Source organism: Xenopus laevis, chromosome 5S, assembly GCF_017654675.1.
Source record: "Xenopus laevis strain J_2021 chromosome 5S, Xenopus_laevis_v10.1, whole genome shotgun sequence".
Lineage (NCBI taxonomy): Eukaryota > Metazoa > Chordata > Amphibia > Anura > Pipidae > Xenopus > Xenopus laevis.
The window spans coordinates 92,310,686-92,324,890 of record NC_054380.1 but is presented as its reverse complement, the minus strand read 5'-3'; the positions used below and the strand labels follow the sequence as shown (position 1 = coordinate 92,324,890).

General features: G+C 39.1%; 1 protein-coding gene across 1 annotated transcript in view; it reads left to right on the top strand.

Moving 5' to 3' along the window:
- The first annotated feature begins 8,707 nt into the window (after nucleotides 1-8,707).
- The window catches only part of LOC108717446 (guanine nucleotide exchange factor DBS-like), a 186,741-nt gene continuing 181,243 nt past the window's right edge, over nucleotides 8,708-14,205 (top strand). The window contains exon 1 of the mRNA XM_018264694.2: nucleotides 8,708-9,595. Within this exon, the coding sequence (XP_018120183.2) occupies nucleotides 9,517-9,595 (79 nt within the window). The 5' untranslated portion in view covers nucleotides 8,708-9,516. The remainder of the gene's footprint in view (nucleotides 9,596-14,205) is intronic.

The window sequence follows — 14,205 nt, the reverse complement described above, 5'->3', positions numbered from 1 at the left end:
TCTGGTCTGTCTTGCACAGCAGTCACTGGGGCTCCCCACAGTTACACCCAGGGGAGGCTCACAGGGGCAGATTAATTGTTTATTGGCCAACTGTTCAGCCTTACCAGGACAGGTGAACTATACCCACCCTTTCAGCTGTTACCACAGAGCAATGGCAGAAGGTAAATCAGGGGGATTATTCCCCCAGGGAGGGGGTCAGAGCACAATTACCAGTAGCAGCACAAGTCACATACAAATGCCAGTCCAAAATCCCAGGGGGTCAGAGTGAGCCTCTGCAGGCCATGCTCCAGGGGGCATGGATGGACAGCCATTCCAGGTACTAACCCCTCTCCCATTATGGCTTGTTCAAGAAACACCAATCAAGAGGGCACTTCACTGGAGGATGGTGCTGGCACATCTTCAGATGCTCCAGCCCCCATTTGGGCAATTCAGCTCTCCCAATCCCTAGCTTCAATGCAGAGTTTACCATCTATAGCAGACAACCTGGGAAAAGCCCTAGCCAAGCTTGGTCAGAAAACTAGTGTGAAGCCCAATAGACCAGGAAGCTCCAAAGGAAAGACTTCTAAGCCCCCCCCCCCCCACAGAGGGCTCATCAGCCAGAGCCAACTCCTTGCAATCGAAGGGCAAGCTCCCACCAACCAAGGTCTGGCTGGACGATCAATTGGGACAAGTCCAGCCTACCAGACGACATTTCTGGGTCTCTAATTCAACACCCTCACACAGCGGGTGAGCTTGTCCCAAGACAAACAGACAAAGATTAGAACCAGGTTAACCGGTTACTTGATACCATCGAACTATAATTCACTTGGCAATGAGGGTTCTGGGATTGATGCTATCAGCGATAGAAGCAGTTCCTTTCAAGCAATACATCTGTGCCCTCTCCAGGCCAATGTTCTCTGTTTGTAAGGGATGTCCTCTTTTTACAGAAATTAACACTCTTGCATCCGGCAAGGGAATCCCTTCAATGGTGGCTGCACCACGGCAGCCTATCGGGCCAACCTCAGGCGATCCCGGACCGGACTGTTATAACGACGAATGCCAGTCTACACGGTTGGGAGGCAACATGGAACAATCTATCTCTACCAGGCCCATGGTCTCTCCAAGGCCAAGCTTCGACGGGATGGTTGTTGAAGCAGATCTCTGGAAAATAAGTCATTGCCATGATTTTGAAGTAACGCAAACTCAAATCATCTAAGACCTATCAGAGTCTGGCACACCCATTTGATCTTGTGCAAGGAGGCAAATCTTTCCTTCCTTGAGTGCAATACTGCTAGAATTGTCCTTTCTACAATGAGGCTTTCAGTTGGGCCTCAAATTGCGTTCATTGAAGGTACAGGTGTCGGCACTATCGGTCCTTTTTCGGTCACGACTCGATCTGGATGTCGCAACGCTACCTTAAATTAAACCTCTCTAAAACTGAAATGGTTCTCTTTCCTCCAATTAACACCAGTAGCATCCCCGAAGTATCCATCATAGTTAACAATTCCACTATCACCCCCTCTCCCCAGGCCCGGTGCCTTGGGGTTATCCTAGATTCTGCCCTGTCATTCACTCCTCATATCCAGTCACTTATTAAATCATGTCACTTCCACCTAAGGAACATATCCAAAATACGATCATTTATCACCCAAGACGCTGCCAAAATTCTTATTCACTCTATCATATCGCGTCTAGACTACTGCAACTCTCTTTTAATTGGCCTCCCCCTCCAGAGACTGTCACCTCTCCAGTCCATAATGAACACTGCTGCGAGGCTCATACACCTTAGCAACCGCTCCTCCTCTGCCTCACCATTCTGTCAATCCCTGCACTGGCTTCCGTTACCTTTCAGAATCAAATTCAAATTAATGACACTGACTTTCAAAGCACTTCACAACTCTGCTCCACCCTACATCTCTGAACTCATCTCTATATACTCACCCACTCGCTTACTACGCTCCTCTACTGACCTGCTACTCAACTCTTCTCTCATTACCTCCTCACATGCTCGCATTCAAGACTTTGGAAGGGCTGCACCCCTCCTCTGGAACGCTCTCCCACGGTCTGTCCGACTTTCTCCCAAACTTTCTGCTTTCAAAAAATCTCTGAAAACGCACTTCTTTCGAGAAGCCTACCCTCACTCTGCTTAACTACCAAACGCAACACCACATACAGTACCACATTTCTCACCCACTTACTTCGATCTTGCCCACTCCCACACCTTGTGTATTACTCCCTTCCCTTTAGACTGTATGCCTATGCATAGGGCCTTCCTCACCTCTTTGTACCTGTATTGATTGTGATGTTTGTTACTCCATATATTCTATATATGTAATTCATGTGATGTAGTTGTATAATCACATTTACTTTACAATGCTACGCAATATGTTGGCGCTATATAAATACATGAAAAATGAAGAAAAAGTACCCCACTAGCTTCAAACTCGCTCAGCAGGCTCTAATGATTTAAACCTACCTAATTTAAATAGTCACTAATGTGTGCAAATTTGCTAATAACTTTATATAGATACCAAAGTGCTTGTGCTAAGATTAAATCAATTGAAATTCATTGATTATAATTTAATTAAATATTAGTAATACATTTCATTCGGTTCTATATAAAAAAGTTTCAGAAAAAGATTGGTACATATACCCTTAATTGTGACCAATTCTATTTCACAACAGTGTATCTCTTTTTTAAGGGTTAATAATCTCCCCCTTCCCAATCACTTAAAGTTAAAGTGCAAGTGCTTAACAGTTAATGGATAATAATGAATTCATCCAGATTAACCAAAATTCATAATATTGAAAGTGCTCATTAGTGCTTAGAATCGATTAAAGTTAAAAAATTAATTGATTAGAGACCGCAATAAATAGGATAATTATTAAAAAACACACAATTGCTCAGGTTCAGAAATAAGTTGGAAAATGGAAAAAGAAGGAGGTGGAGTTGTCCCAAATCTACTACCTATATAAATACATGTTAATAATAATAATAATACCTCTGTCTGTACCTTTCTGCAGGGGGTAGCGCATGTTGTACCCCCATTTCATTCTCCGGTTCCAGTATGAGATCTCAACTTTGTATTGAAATCGCTACTTGAGCCCCCCCCCCCTCGAGCCTCTGGGGACCATATCCGACAAGTAAAAACCAATTGGGTATTTTGTATAAAAAAATATTAGGGTGGAGTCATTGATTGTCCTACCTCCAAAGATAACTGATTTAAATTCAAGGATGGGCAAATTTAATTTGCAGTTCCACGTTCTTTTCCTTGTAAAACCTACTTGGGAAAATCAAACTAGAGGAAATAGGATTTTGACCACTGATTTCAGGTTTGTCGTTGCCTTTGTTTTAGTGTATACATTTGCCCATCCAGATTTTCAAGTTTTATAATTCTCTGGCCATTTAAGAATTCAAATTCTACTATTCGGCACCAAAAACCTGTCAAATTGCTGTTTAAGTCAACGGGAGACGTCCAGGGATCAATTTGGAGATGTTTGCAGCCTTCCTGACATTCAAGGATTTTTCAGAGAATCGAGTTTGATCAAATTAGATTTGAATTTGATTTGAGTTTTTGGATCGTTTCAATTCATCTAAGTTGGAAAAATTATTTTATTAATAAATTTCAAATAGCCAAATTTCTAATTCATGGGAGTTTTAAAAAAACTCACATGAATTCAAAATTCGACCCTTGATAAGTGTTCCTACCCGTGTTTACTGTGCTCTGACTGAAGCAATCCTTAACAAAGCCTAATACATTTGGGAATTAGAGTTTGAGATTTTTTTTTACAACTGAGATTTTTTTTTTTTTTTAAACTTGGTGGCACAGAGAAATGTGTATTGTGAGTTCAATGGGAACATTGGATTTAATATATGCATACAAGTTACTTTCATGTGACTGGTCCGCGTCTACCCTCGTGGTGGCCCTCCGTCAGCCGGACTCCGCTCCAGGCACAATGACAACGTCCAAAGTAATAGTTGATAGACAGGAGCCGTAATAACCACGGGTAGTTTTAAGATAAAAAAAATCTTTATTTCCAAGCATCTTTAAAAACACAAACAGGCATCCTCCTGGAGCTCTTTAACTAAACCATGACGTGTCTAGTCACCGGACGCATTTCGTGCCTCTCTTTGGCACTTCATCAGAGGTGGAGTCTAGTCCTAGCTCTCTGCCTTATATAGTGTATATAATTAAAACAATATACCCTTTAAAATTGACATATTACACTTTAGGTTTATTATCAGGCTATAACTTTACTATGTAATTATGGGAATGTTAATCAAATTTGTACAATAGTCCGAATCCAAATTAGGGAGTATTTCTATCCATGTATATTTAATTTAATTCAATTTAATTTAAAGAATTTGAACATTGGATTTAAGCAATGCTTTTTTTGCTGCACTCTGATTAAAATATTCGACTCTCCCTTAACAGGTATGGTGTTTGATTTACTCCTGGCAATATTGTTTTCATTACAGGCAGCTGTTATAATTGATACAATAGTTGCTACTCCAGAGATACTGCTGAGAAATGTATCAACTAAATGTTGCAAAATTGTAACAGTTTAGAGTGCGCCTGAATTACTGAGCTGTCAGATTCAAACACCAGAGACAAGAACAAATAATGGAAAGTAATTGAAAAAAGTATTTTTCTGGGGAACAATCTAAAAACAACTGAATTGAAAAAAAGTATTTGGAAGGTGAACAACCCCTTTAAGGCAGCTTTTATAAATGATACAATAGTTGCTAATATTCCACATATTATCAGTTAATATAGCAGATTGTAACAGTTCAGATTTTGAACCTGGATTACTGAGCTGCCAGACTGAAACCCAGAGAAAGGAACATTAAACTTCGATTTTGGAAAAACTGTAAAAAATTTTTATATATATATATATATATATATATATATATATATATATATATATATATATTTACAGTTTTTCCAAAATCTAAGTTTGTGTGGAATATATATATATATATACTGTGTAGCTGGTGCACACGGCAAACAGTCCAATGCCTGTGTGCTGGTTTACAACAATCACATAGTCCGCTCAAAAAAACCGCATCAACCAGGTCTTAGTATGAAAAATCAAATATTCAAAATTTATTGTCAACGTTTCGGCTCCATAGATTGAGCCGTCTTCAGGACACCTGAAGACGGCTCAATCTATGGAGCCGAAACGTTGACAATAAATTTTGAATATTTGACTTTTCATACTAAGACCTGGTTGATGCGTTTTTTTTGAGCGGACTATATATATATATATATATATATATATATATATATATAGAATGGAAAATATAAATGGAAATAAAGCCCAACAGGTGACTATAAATAATCTCTCTCTCTTGGTATGCACTATTCAGTGTTATGAGCCGTGCACTGATAGCGGTATTGTGCTGGTAGATATTTACAGTTTTATAATTACACATTTTATAAAATTGGTGGGCCTAACCTGCAGATGATACTGTAGAGTTTAAAGGAACAGTTCAGTGCAAAAATAAAAACTGTGTAAATAGATAGGCTCTGCAAAATAAAAAGTGTTTCTAAAATAGTTAGTTAGAAAAAATGTAATGTATAAAGACTGGAGTGACTGTATGTCTAACATAACAGAACACAACTTCCTGCTTTGCAGCGCTCTAACTCTGTGTTAGTCAGTAACTTTAAGGGGGGCCACGTGGGACATAACTGTTCAGTGAGTTTGCAATTGATTCTTAGCATTCAGGTCAGATTCAAAAGCAAACCGTGATGACCCATGTGGCCCCCTTAAAGTCGCTGATTAACTCAGCGTTAGAGACTGCAGAAACAGGAAGTAGTGTTCTGGCTATTATGTTAGACATCCAGTCTCTCCAGCCTTTATACATTACATTTTTGGCTAGCTAAAATTTTTTTGATTTTGCACAACCAATTTACCCAGTTTTTATTTTTACACTAAACAATTCCTTTATCCCTGCCCATCTGTAATTCACCAGAACTGTTGTTCAGTGATAAAAAAAAAATCGCTTCTGAGATCAGTGAAGCTGTAATTTTGCTTATGAGCATTTCAATATGATTTTTGTGGATAACAAGATCTGTAATTCCAGGCAGTGTCACTCAGTGGCTGCAAAAGCATATCAAATACCGTGTCACATAAAAAAAAGACACCACAGAGTAATCAGTGCAGTTTTGGGGCTCTCTCAGTCTCACAACAGACATCACATTTAAGAAAAAGGTGTCTGTCCAGCCTACTTTTGTTAAAAATGATAGAACGTGGCAAATTTTAACGGAAAAAAGTAGTCCTCACTTGTGTTAACTTCAGTATAGTGGACAGTATAGTGCGCAATAGTTAGCAGTTCTACCTTGTATTGCTAAATTCCAGCCTGGGCACTATCTGCTAGGAATTTGCATACATTCATGGGTTTCTTAGTGTTTCCGCACACACTTTAAATACAGACAGGTTACAGAAAGGTTAATTAGCTCCTAAAAAATTGACTGGAGTGTGATAAGTTTGTAAGGTCCATTGGGGCAGGGACTGATATGAATGATATACAGTATGTATATTTTGTATGTATCTTTTTATTTGTATAGCGCACCTTGACGGCAAATAACTGTACAGCAAAACAATTAATTAGTAGCATCAAACGAGGGTTCACTGCATTAATAAGTAACAATTAGTGCATTATTAGAAATACAATTTACATAAATATAAAATATAATTAACATACAAATGAAGTGCTCAGTGCCAAGGAGACAAAAGAATTGAGGACCCTACCCCGTGGGTCTTACAGTCTAAATGGGGTAAAATCCCTTTTGTTTCCAAAGGAATGTAACTGTTCCTTTTACTTCCTGCATTCAGATGTGCATTTACTTTTCTGTAAGGAGGCTTCCTTTCTCTTATCTTCAGGAAGTGGGCAAATGTTTGACAGATGAAGCTGATGAATACCTACAGATATTTGACTTTTTTGCAGTTGCAACAAATGACTCAAAACAGTTAATTATTTTTCTAGTTAAACAATGTCTGAAACCTTTTGTGATGCTTCCAATAAATTTGTATAAAATATGCACCACTGAATGAGGAGGTGTATGCAGTGTGGAGGAACCCAGAGATTCTGCTCAGCAGGGACAAAGATAAGAAATGTATCAAGTAAATGTATCCATTTAGAACACTTTACAGGATCGGCGACCCCCCCCTCCCAGAGCTGCTTCAGAAGGAGAGAAATGACACTTCAATATTAGAAAAATGGTCACACATAGAAAATAGAAAGTCATTGGAAAAAGTCGTTATTTCTGGTGATCTATCTGAATCCAACTAGTTGTTTAAAGGTGAAATTCAGGGTTTCTGGTCAGCAGGGCCAAAGATAAGAAATTTATCTTACCATGTATCAATTTAGAACAGTTACATAGTCATGGCTACAAATAGAAAGTAATTGAACACATGTCTTTATTTCTGCTGAACTGAAAACCACAGAACTGAAAAAGTGCTGGAAGGTGAACAACCCTTAATCTGGGTTGCCATTAGAAATCACGGGGCCCGTACAACAAATTTTTGGGGCCCCGGCCCACACTCACGGCCAAGCCCCACCCCATATCCTGCCCACTCCACATGACAGTAAAAAGACCAAACAGACATCAGCGCTAAAAAAGTAACCCCCCCACACACACGCACGTTATAAAAAGCGTGAAGGGGGAAACATTTTTTACGTCCTTGTTTTGTGACACGTCACAAAGTCACGCAATTTCCCTCCTGCCCCTAATTTGCATAAGCAAATTAGGATTCGGTTCGGCCGGGCAGAAGGATTTGGCCGATTCCTGCTGAAAAAGGACAAATCCAGTCTGAATCCTGAACCGAATCCTGGATTCGGTGCATCCCTAATGAAAACCAATTGAAAGGTTGCTTAGAATTTGCCATACTATTACATACAGGGCCGTCATCAGGGTGGGACAAGTGTCCCGGGTTCGGGCATGAAGGGGGCCTGACAGTGCTGCACTTTTGAAAGAGCTAGGCCCCCCTTGAGAGCACCAAAACCGTGCGGCCATTTTTCAAGTCCCGAACAGCCAAATGCGGAAGTGCCGAAAAGAAGAGCAGCAGAAGGACCCAAAGCCACGAAAATAGCCGAAGCTGAACTCCCGAAGCTGCGAAAAGACCCGGAATCATGAAAACAGCCGAAATTGAAGTCTTGAAGTGGCGGAAAGACCCGAAGTCATGAAAACAGACGAAATTGAAGTCCTGAAGTGGCAGAAAGACCCAAAGTCACGAAAGGAGGCGAAGTTGAAGTCCTGAAGCCATGAGTTTAATTCTATTGAACACCAATATGTGTGTGTGGTTTTTTTTTTAAATCCCTTGGCCACCAATTTATTATCTTAATATTCTATGGCCACCAATGTTTTTTTTAACAAAATATTTTTTGGGGCCCCAATTTTTTTTAAATTGTAAGGGGGGCCCTGGCACCAATGTTTTCTTTTTAAAAAAAAAAAATTTGGGGCACCAATTTTTTTTAATTTGTAAGAGGGCCCCTGCCACCAATGTTTTTGTTTTTTTTAAAAAAAATGTTGGGGCCCCATTTTATTTTAACTTGTACAGAGGCCCCTACCACCAATTTTATTTTTACATAATTTTTGTGGCCCCAATTTTTTTTAACTTGTAAGTGGGGCCCTGGCACCAATGCTTTTGAATAAAAAACTTTTATGGGGGGCCCTTTCGCTGATGTTTTTTTTAATTTATAAGGGGGCCCTGACCATCAATAGCTTTTTATAACTTGTGTGTGGGAGGTTACTTTTTTTTAGTCTGTGTGGTCTTTTAACTGTGATGTGGAGTAGATGGGATTTGGGGTGGAGTTTGGGCGCAAGTGTGGGGCCCCCGAAAATTTTATTGTAGGGTTCTCATGATTTCTAATGGCGGCCCTGATTACATACTAAAAGTTACCTTAAAGGTGAACCACCCCTTTAACTCAAATGCATGAAGCACAGGAGCAGTGGTGCAACTAGATGTCACTGGGCCCCACAGCAAATTAAATGTAGGGCCCCCAACATATACAGAGTTTGCCCTGTTTTATATCATGAAATGACTGATTAATTAGGGTCTCACGGCCCCCTATATCGCCTCCCCCGCAGCCGCAGGGTCTGCTTCCTCAGTAGTTCAGCCCCAGCGGTACGTGTCTATAGGAGACAGAAGGCAATTGCTAGGCATGACTACGGTAATGTTTTACAGTACACTCCAGTTCCTCGGCTTTCCCAGTCCAGGTTTTTGCTCTGCACCACAGCAGATGTGTGGTCCTTGGAGGCAGGTATCAGGCTGCGGTGATGGACAGACAGCGAGGAAGGTCCGCTGTTTGATAAAAGAGCATCGGCAGCCCCAGCAGCAGCAGCAGCAGAATAATCGCAGCGTCCCCAGTGAGCGCGAAGCATTGGGAGTGCGCTGCTCGTGTGTGATGCTGCCAGTGTGTGTTGCCAATAGTGACAGGTGGATGTGAGGCTGCTGAGCTGGGAGTGGCAGCGCTTTGTACCCCACACACACCGGCAATTTGGGCGGGTACCCGGCGGCTTTCCTTGGGAAATGCTTTTTTGGCTGAAAGAAGAAGAGATGTCACATGAGGAATTAAAGCAGAGGCTCTCCACTGTCATCACTCACGTCGGTAAGAAGCAGCTTGTGTGTGTGTATTAATAAGACATTGTGTATATGGCCGCCCACTAGTGATCCCTGGAGGCTTCTCAGCCTTCTCTTATCATGGTGTTTGGCCTATTCATGGCTCTATATGAGATGCTTTCACACAATCCCTGGGTGTGTCACTGGAATGAACTAGGGGCCGTGCACACATCACAGTGTCTGGCAGCTGATACAGCAATGGCTCCTCCAACAACCAACACATGCAACACTATCCCCACTGCTGTTTGTTACACTCAAGCTCCCAACCAAGCTTTCCCCATGTGTAAATAACCTGTGCTGGCTCACCAGGCTGTAAAGGAATCGGCTTTTCACAAGAAATCTTCCTTTTCTTCAGTGTATGTGGCTCCTTTACAACAGGGATAGTTCAGCCTGGGGCCTGTCAGGGTTTGCTCAGATTTCAGCAGAAGGGGAAGGGATCACATGTTATACATAGGTATATACTGAATTATTTCTCATATTTATATATAAAATGGTAAATCGTGGTGCTGCTATATATATACACACATTACAGTATTCAGTGTTTTATATGAAAGTCCATGTGCCTTTAAATACACACATATCCCCATCACTGAGCCTTGCACCACACCCCTTCCATGAGAATCCTCTCTCTAGTACACTAAATAGATGTGCATATAGTACATATATATACAGTATATATATACAGTGGATACTCTTACACCACCTGATTTTAAGTTTTCATTTTAAATAGATTTTTGTTGAGCTCCCACCTATATATTATGAAAAATAAATTTTCTGAGCCACTGAGCCTTGCTTCATACCCAAATTCTCTCTCTAGTACTGTGCATACTGACAAGTAATGTCTCGTATTGTAAAGCATTAGTGTAGATCTAACTTCACCATAAACAATGATTTAAAAAAAAAATATATATATATATATATATATATATATATATATAAATACACATATATGCAGTGTGTGTGTGTGTGTCTGTTTGGGTGTGTGCAGTTTTTGTATCTACAGACATATATGTAAGTGTTAATTCTGTTTCAAGAGGGATCTGTCAGAAATGCTTTTGTAGCAATTAGCAGTGGCAATAAATAAAACACATCGATGATACATATTTTCTGTGTACTTAATAAAATGACAGACACACACACACACATGAAGTGCTTTAAGGAAAATGTTTTTGTATTGTTTGTGGGTTTGAGTGTATATATAATGAGAATATATAAAATGAAAAGAAGTGGTCTCATCTTTCTTTGAGAAAGACTGTGGTTGCAGCCAAAACGTTAGTTTGTGCTGATGAATAAACTACATTTTCTACAAATGTCAGACCTGTGAGTGCGACCACTTCTCATAATTTTGTGTTACATGCATTTTTGGACTGCACTCAGGCACCAGTGTGGACTTTTCATGCGTGCCGGTATCTCTCCATATTATATATATATATATATATATATATATATATATATATATATATATATATATATATATATATATATATATATATATATAGTATATCAACGGAATCATAAGCCAGTCATGGGCCGGTTTACTTGCCCGAATGTTTCAGATTTTGCCCCAAAAAGTCAGAAATAGTTGGAATTTCAGGCCAATTTCACCCCAGACCACAGAAATTTTCAGATAAGATAGGGACCTCTCATATTGGCAGAGAGGTCCCTGAGATGCCAGATTTTCGGATTCTGACTTTTTCCATCCTCGGGATATAATAAACCTTGAAAAATTCTTTTTTTTTTCGACTAAAATGTCGGATTTGATCGTAAAAAAACCTAAAATCTTTGGAGTTTTTGGCATTTGGACTTTAATAAATAACCCCCTTACTAACCCTATTCCAACAAATACAGGTAGGCATATCACCTAAATATTTTTGTATAGTCTTGGTATGCCATTAGAGTTTGGGGCAGATATGTCCTTAGTCCTTGTATTGGTGAATTTAAGAGTATTCAGAGTGTATGTATTAATGATTAATAATTATTGGAGCTGAGTGTAAAATGCAGGAAGACTTAAAATAAGGATATGTATAATTGAGGGTGAACTGTATATTCACTCCTTGCTAAACATGTCGCTAAAACCCCTATACAAGTTAAAAGGGAGCTAGGAAGTTCACTTATGGTGAATTGTCATGAATTCTGTTTTTCATTTGATAAACGTGCACCCATCATTTTGATTCCATTGCCTTGTTTTTAAAGGTAGAGTATATGTGACATTTAATGGTTTGTTCACCTTCAAACCCTTTTTCAGTTCAGTTGGTTTCACACTGTTCACCATAAACAAAGATTTTTTTCAATTGCTTTCCATATTTTATTTTTTGCAGTTTTTCCAAAATTTAAGTTTAAAGTTTAATGTTCCTGTCTCTAGTGTCTCTGTCTGCCAGCTCAGTGATCTAGGAACATTCTGAATGATTACAATTTGCTACATGTAGTTGATATTTTTAGTTGATACATTTCTCAACAGTATCTGTGGAATATAAGCAACTATTGTATCAATTCAGCTGCCTTTTTTGAAAAATGAAACTTTAGCCTTCAATTAGAAAAACCGTCCCAAATAGAAAATAGAAAGTAATTGAAAAAAGTCTTAATTTCTGGTGAACAATCTGAAACCAACTGAACTGAAAAAAGTGGGAACAACCCTTTAAAATGTACTAGGCTTGAATTGGAAATAGAAAGAATAATCAGACAGACCACCTAGGTTACAACTGCCATCACTGAGGTGTATTTTTCATATAGTAAAAATAGTAGGGATGCACCAAATTCACTATTATGGCATTCAGTCCAAACCCCGAATCCTTTGTGAAAGATTCAGGTTAAAGTAGCAATATTCTGCTTAACTTGTAATATTTATCTATGGACCATGGAATAGTGTATCCATACATACAATTTATAGGAGGTGTAATAGTAGAGAGATGAATCGACACTTGGCCTGAAATGGGGCGAAGGAAGCAATATCACCTTTACCACATACTGTATGTTGAAATTGGAAGGTATGATGTTGCAATATGCCGGGTAATGGGTGTATTTTGGTGCATGTAAGTTCTTGCATCTTCAGGCGATTACACCTCTGAATCCCTATGGGGTTTATGATTGTTAAAAGGAATTGATGGGCCTTTTGCTTGACCACACAGCAGGCCAGAACAAATGAGTGTGAGCGTGTTCATTGAAGCATAATTAGCTTTGTTACATTTAACACATATTGATTAAGAAATGTTTGCAAGGTTAAATATGGACTGTGAAGTCTCTGCAAGACTGTGTCCCTTTTTATTGCAGGCATGTTACTAAACACTGTACTGTTAAAAAGTGGTGACCTGTGTGCTTTGACCTTTTGCCTTATATAAGGAACAAGGCTGAAGCTGTTTACATTAGTTTTGCACTGGACCCCTAAATCTATTAATTTAGTTTTTCCCTAGTTGAACACTTTATGCCAGTAAAAGCAATATCCCGAAATGCTTTAGAATTTTTAAGAGCAGACGGATAATTTCATTAATAAGGTTGATCACCTGTAATGATGTAGACAGTGATTTTTTTTACTTTTTGTGTGTTTTAAAAATTGTTTAGAAGTCCTCCTATTTGCAATTTTGTGTTTATTAATTGTTCAACAGTTTACAATTTCATAAGCAACCAGGGAATGGTTTGGAAGATAAATAGGAAAGGGCCTGAATAGAAAAGAAAAGTAATAGAGAATAACAAAAACATTGTAGCCTCATAGACCCACCTGACAGCTGGAAAGAGGCATACAAATAAAGCAAAAATTATAAAAAATATCAACTTTTCAGGATATTTAGTTAGTTGGAACTACCCCTTTAAACCCCAATCCTCAGACCTAGAACTGCACCTGCAATGCAAAAAAATTATATTTTCTGTTTATAATGTTTCTGTATATAAAAGATTAGACAGACAAAAGTGAAAAGCCATTCTTTTATTTATGTATGATGTCGTATTTAACCCCCATGCTATAACAGACAATAAAAGGGTTTTCACCTTTAAATTAACTTTTAGTATGATGTGATATTCTGAGACAATTTTGCAATTGGTTTTCATCTTTTATTATTTGCTGCTTTTGAGTTATTTAGCTTTTTATTCAGCAGATCTTCAGTTTGCAATTTCAGCAATCTGGTTGCTAGGGTCCAAATTACCCTAGTAACCATGATTTGAATAAGAGACTGGAATATAAATAGAAGAATGACTGAATAGAAAGATGAGTGATACAAACAAGCTATAACAATAAATTTGTTGCCTTACAGAGCGTTTGATTTGAGATGGGGTCAGGGCTGGATTTACATAACGGGCGCCCCTAGGCCTGCTATGGTTCGCCGCCGTGTCCCCTCCCCTTTATTCACACAAAGTTTCGGAGCAATGGGGATTGGCACACGGGAATGTCCTGCGTATTCCCAAGTGTTTCGGAACCAATATGGGTGGGGTCGGACAGCATGCAGCTATAGGCAGAGGGTGATATTTTTGTTTGGGAAGGCTAGTCAATGCTATACCTTTCACTACTTGTTTCATAGTCAAATCTCACAAAAAAGTAGATAAAACAAGAGTCATTCATGAACAGAGGGCAAATTTGCACCTGGGTGTAACCCATAGCAACCAATCTGTGAT